The sequence below is a fragment of the Petromyzon marinus genome, chromosome 30 (assembly GCF_048934315.1).
Source record: "Petromyzon marinus isolate PM22_M1 ecotype Great Lakes invasive population chromosome 30, UKy_Petmar_22M1.pri1.0, whole genome shotgun sequence".
NCBI classification, from domain to species: domain Eukaryota; kingdom Metazoa; phylum Chordata; class Hyperoartia; order Petromyzontiformes; family Petromyzontidae; genus Petromyzon; species Petromyzon marinus.
Window position 1 is genome coordinate 2,663,924 of NC_133696.1, and position 6,000 is coordinate 2,669,923.

At 57.9% G+C, this 6,000-nt stretch overlaps 1 protein-coding gene across 1 annotated transcript in view; it reads left to right on the plus strand.

Annotated features, from left to right (window-relative positions):
* The window catches only part of LOC116947452 (MAP kinase-activated protein kinase 2-like), a 72,262-nt gene extending 66,807 nt beyond the window's left edge, over window positions 1-5,455 (plus strand). The window contains exons 9-10 of the mRNA XM_032963208.2: window positions 141-221; window positions 785-5,455. Coding sequence (XP_032819099.2) covers window positions 141-221; window positions 785-1,147 — 444 coding nt within the window. The 3' untranslated portion in view covers window positions 1,148-5,455. The remainder of the gene's footprint in view (window positions 1-140; window positions 222-784) is intronic.
* The last annotated feature ends 545 nt before the right edge of the window (window positions 5,456-6,000 follow it).

The following is a 6,000-nucleotide window of genomic DNA, read 5'->3' on the forward strand; positions in this document are numbered from 1 at the left end:
GAACCGCCCTAATGACATCATCGCGTTCGTTATCCCCGCGCTCGTCAAAGTAACCGAGTCGAAGTCGGTGGCGGCGACGGCGATCACCTTGGCACCGCGTCGGGCCACTCACGTGAGCCGTGTGTGCGCGTGCCCGGCAGCGCTGGATGGAGGTGCCGCCCACCCCGCTGCACACGAGCCGCGTGCTGCAGGAGGAGCGGGAGATGTGGGACGAGGTGAAGGTGAGCTGCGCCGTGACGTACCCATGCAGCGCACGCCCGCGGGCCACGCGTGCCGTTCGTGGGGGGTCATGAACTGAGGAATGAGGGGGTTGGGGTGGGGGTGGGGGGGGTCCGTGCCAGCCGTCCCCGTGAATCACGGTCGTGGGTGGCGATCATGGAGATCGCAAGCAGTCAAAAAGTGCGACGTATAAAATACCCTTCCTCGAATGTTCCCCTAACCCTAGCCCTAACACCCTCGTGTTCGGCTAACCCACGCAAGCCGTGCATGCCTGTGCGTGCGTGTGCGTGTGCGTGCCTGTGCGTGCGTGCCTGTGCGTGCCTGTGCGTGCGTGTGCGTGTCTTGTGCGTGCGTGTCTGTGCGTGTGCGTGTCTTGTGCGTGCGTGTCTGTGCGTGTGCGTGTCTGTGCGTGTGCGTGTCTTGTGCGTGCGTGTCTGTGCGTGTGCGTGTCTTGTGCGTGCGTGTCTGTGCGTGTGCGTGTCTGTGCGTGTGCGTGTCTTGTGCGTGGGTGTCTGTGCGTGTGCGTGTCTGTGCGTGCGTGTCTGTGCGTGTGCGTGCCCTCCAGGACGAGATGACGAGCGCGCTGGCGACGATGCGCGTCGACTATGAGCAGGTGCGCATCAAGCAGCTCGACGAGTCCAGCAACCCGCTGCTCAACAAGCGGCGCCGGCGGCGGCGCCGGCGCCACCGCGGGACGGGCGGTGGTCCCCACGACGACGACGACGACGAGGAGGAGGAGGAGGAGGAAGAGGAGGAGGCGGGGGGCGGCCGTGGGGAGGAGGAGGTCATCGCCGAGGAGGAGGCCACGCCGCAGGACATGTCCGTGAGCCTCTCCGAGGAGATGCTCGATGCCAGCGAGGGCCCCAACAACAACGCGGACGCTGTCCCCGCGGCATCCAGTGGTGGGGCGGCGTCTCTCCAGCCCTAACGACGGCCATCCCCCCTCTCCCCCCCCCCTCCTCTCTCTATCTCCCTCCGTCACCTCCGTCCCTCCCTCCCTCTCCTTCACTCGCTCGCCCTCTCCCTACCCGGCCCCTGCCGTTCTCTGTCGTCTCGCCGAGCCCGGGCGGTCGGCGTTTGGCGTCGCCCGCTGCGTTCCCATCACCGGCATCGCGCCAAGCACCGGTCGGGGTTAGACGCCGCCGAACGAGCACCCGAGGGGGCCCCACGGCCCGGCGATCGGACCTCCTCGCTCGAGACTTTCCGGGTCGTTGGGTAGCCACGGTCACACAGCGAGAGGCGTACTGGATGCGGCGTGCCGGGCGGGGGAAATATTCTCTGGGATTGGGTCGCTGACCCGGACAGACCCCAGATCCCGCCACCCCCGGCCTTGCTGGCGTGAATCCCTGCCCATGCCCCTTCGTACACAAGCAGCGTTGCAGACCACCCAGCTCCATCCTCGGCGCAGAATCCACGGCGACCGCGCGTGCAGCGGAGAGACTCGCGGCGACGACCGCCCGGCGACGAATCGACGCGGCGTGAGCCGTCGCTGCCCGGGGCTGCGATGAGACCACCAGCCTCCTAACCGAGGAATCGATCTCTGACACCGCCCCGACGGTGGACGCGATGGTGGAACAACACGGGGGAACTCCTGACGAGGCGCGTGTGGCGGAACGTCGAACTTCGTGCCGAAGTTCGACGAGCGCGGCACGACTCGAAAACGGCGGGGAGGCCGCATGGCACGACCGCGAGGATCGACGTGGCGGTTTTGAGATAGCGGGGGGAGGGTCACAAGCGTCGCTCACCGAAAGAATCCCAACGAAGCTGCTCGTAAAGTCATCATCGTCATCACTCAGCCATGGTCACTCCACTGTTGGATGAAGGCACCTCGAATGATCGCGTGTCCGGCCACCGGCAGCGCGGGCTCCTGGCTGCTGAGGTTTTTTGACCACCGGAATGGCCGCGTCCTTTTGAGCGAACCGCCGTGGGCGCGTCCTCTACTACGAAGCCGTGGCTGGAAACATCGCTGGACGTTCTGCCAAATGTGGCTCCAACGAGGATAATCCCGACACCTTTCATTGGCGTCGTAACAACATCGATGACGACGACGGTTTACAGAGCTTTTATCCACCCACCGCCCGCAATGAAGCTCTCTCATACGGACCGATTGTGGGGGTTGTCTGGACACATTTTGACCGCGCGCCGGTGAGTGTGTGGGCTGTCGGTGGGGTCGCTGGGTGTCCCGCGTGGGACCGGTCCTCGATGTATCAATCACCGCCGATGTTGGCCTAGGGCCTAGGCCAAGGATCGAGTTGAGGCCACCGAGTTGGGATCACGGCTCGCCGAGTTCCAATGGAGAGGCGAGCCCCGAGCCTCCCAGAGCGGTGGTGGTGAAGCGGCGAGTTGGAGCACTTCCACTTGCAGGCGCCACTGGGTTTGACCCCAGGCCGTGGCGAGTGATGTCTGAATCGGTTTCTGGACTCTCCCTCCCCCCCCCCCCCCCACTCCGACTTCACCTTCCTCCACTGACCAGCGCGGTGAAGTATGGTTAAATAATCCCAATGACCAACACGTTATGGGGATTTACGAAGGCCTGTTAATAATATCAATAATTATTGTTATCATTGATGGCCCGCTGCTGTTCTAACACTGGCCACTGATTCTGCGACGGTTTGGCGCTGATGTCACGAAGGTTCCCCCCCCCCCCCCCCCCCGCGTGTGAAGGCGGCCGGCGCAGTCTGTAGGTTTCACTTCACGCCACCACTTTGTACGCGATATTTTTTTGTTTCATTGTCACGGCGTTTTTAAGAATGGCACGCGGCGGTCGGCGTTAGTTTAACACGCAGCAGGCTCTTCTCGACCAATGTCATCCACAATACAGGTAAAAAAAAATAATGTTTTTGGGGTTAGATGGCGTAAATATAAATGTGTCGTCAAAGCCGCCACCACCCGACACGGCCAATTTAGTGGCGGTGGTGTTTTTGCCGCCGTGCGATTGCCCCTCGCTCGGGCTCGTAACGCGCGCAACGCTCTCTCACGTGTTGAACAAAATGCACTACGGAGCTCAGTTCGCAATGGTTGCACCCTCGGCATGGTGATCTCTAATTTTCGCATTTCATCGGGACATTTGACCCCAAGATCGGGCCACCGTCGGCGCACAGCTGCCAGGTGACGTCACACGTGTATTGGCAAGTAGACACGTGACGTCATCGCGGCATGTCCATTGATCAGAATGTAAGACGCAAAATTGTCCAGAACGTTTGAAACGCGTGCCCATTACATGCACTCGCACACTAAAACCTGAACTATTAAACTATTAAAACGACTATACTTTATTTTATTTTAACAGGTAAGGCCCGCTGAGCTGTGTAGCACTTTGTCAGAAGCGACCTGGCCACAAATGATCGCCCAATGAAGTGGCTTGTCACGCGGTACATTTACAGCAGCCAAATGCTCAACGCGTTCCTCAATAGCACTGTGACCTTGAACAGAGGCAGTATATTCTTGGCGACGTTTCAGGCAGTGTCCCTTATGCATAGCACACGAGCCCCCTGCGCTTCTTCGTAGCTCACGTACTCTGAAGACGGTCCCACTGCCTGAAACGTCGCCTGTCACATACGTTCCGTCGTAAATGCCGCGGCGTTCTTGACGACCGTGCTGAGTGTTCGTGTTGTTGTTGTTGTTTGTGCTTGTGCGCCAATGCAGCAGCGGTGGTAGCACATCATCAGATAATTTGATTACGCACTCGGCACGTGGCGACGCACGGATTCCGCGATCTAAACGGAACGTTCTGCTCACGAGGCGCGCGAGAGGAGATGGCCAGCAAAAACGTCGATTCACGCGTGTGCGGTGGGGTAAGGCGCCTTGGGACATTATTGGAAGGCTCCTTACATATAAATGTCAATTGTTATTGTTAAAGTGTGGGTACGCACTCAGACCTCTGCCGTGATGGTCAAATGCCCTGTCGAGTGGCTCTCTCTGAAGTTCGGCATTCATCAGCGACAGTGTTATCATTGAAACTTACCATATCTACAAGCAAAACTGCCGGCTTGTTTAATTTATGTTGCGTATCCTCTTAGAGGACGTTCGGTCGTGGTGGAGGAGTTGGCCAAAACACCCTCTAGAGGGCCCCACATCGGACGGACTGTTTAGAGAGCTGCCTCTTCGCGAATGCCCCTTCCACCAGCAGGGTGGCGCGAGTCGGCAATTGCAGGGCTGCGCCTCTGCCGGTAAATGATGATGACGTAAGAATATGGGGGAAGACATAAAAAAAGCCACCGACCTATTCTTGAATCCAAATGTGGCCCAGAATCGTGAATTTGTTTTCGTTGACTTGATAGAGGGCGGCGGTTGTGTGTGTGTGTGGGGGGGGGGGAACGTGGATCATTGCATCTCTAAGATGGACAATCGTATTAATGAACATTCGTAAACAAAAAGTTACATCGTACAAAATCATGTTCGTCAATGCTTGAGAAACAAAGTGCAACCCGGAAATTTCCTCGCCCGCAATTTTATTTTTTTGCTGCGTGTGCACTCGTGTTCATTTCTTTTTCCGTTCGGTCAAAAGTGGTTTTCCCTGCGGTTCATCCTTCCCACTTATGTAAAAAAAAAACACATTTCTCGAATGTTATGACCGCGGTAACTCTGCTGCTCGTGCAACAGCCACCGGCGGCAAAGCTCATTCGAGCTCGCGAGGCTACGCACGCGCGTGCCATGCCGGCATTCATAGAGGTGCTCGCTTAGCAGCACTTGCTCCCAAAACAGTCTGCTAAAGGCTACACGGGAGATGTTTGTCTCTCTTTCTGAACAAAGCAGAGGAGGTTCGCTGTCGGGGAGTCGGAGGCAGTCGCCCTCCAGCAGTAGCAGCGGAGGGCAGAGGAGCGACGCTCACAACAAGGAGCGGAGCGCCGGGCGGCTAAAACGCAGCAAGTTGGCACAGTGGGGAGCACAGGGTGGTGCATCGGCCAGACGTCTCAAGTCAGTCAACCCATTGCCACCTATGATCTGTTCCATCATCTCCTTGCCGGCAGCGAGCCTTCGACACTTTCACGCGTCCTCAAAGTGCACCTAGCATGACACGAGGGCCGTGGCGACGTCACCGCCACTTCGTGGTGAACGGGGGTTGTTGTTGTTGTTGTTGTCGTGGTGCGAACGCGCGCGCACGCATATGCGTTCAGATGATTTTATTATCACTGTCATCCTCTTTGTTAACTCGGACACTAAATTGTAGCCATTTTAAACTGAATAACAACAACGAAAATTTTTTGTGGTATTAAAATGCAAAGAAAACCCGGAATGTTGTTTTTCATTGACGTGTTGAGGAGGTGTGAAAAGGTGCGGCCGGAGGTACGGACGGATGTGTGCGTCACCCCACGTTTGCAAATGGAACGTTCCATATTGTAAGCAAGCCGCATTTGCCGACGGGGTAATTTTGGAATGGTATGGTCCACTCGCGGGCACGGGATGCCTGCACCCGAACTGATTGGAGCACCCCGCACCTCCGATTAGCACGGCTGGCCACGTACGGCGCGAAAGAAGTCCAACGTACACACGTGCATCCATCTGTCCGCCGCACATTGTCAGCGGAACAAGCAAAGGCGCGTCTCCGTGTCAGTCGGCGTGGAAGGAGTCGTCGAGACGAAACGTCAATTTCGAATTTCTCAAGAGAGGAGGACGGCCCCTCCGTGTCGCAGAACGGCGCGACTGGAAGCGAACACCGCAGAGCTACCTTGGAGAGATCCTTTTTCAAAGTGATCTCTGCTCCACGCACAACACTAGGGGGCATCGCGTCACCCGAAAGGAAGTTTGGCGTTCGCAGCCCCGGGACGGGCGGATACGCCG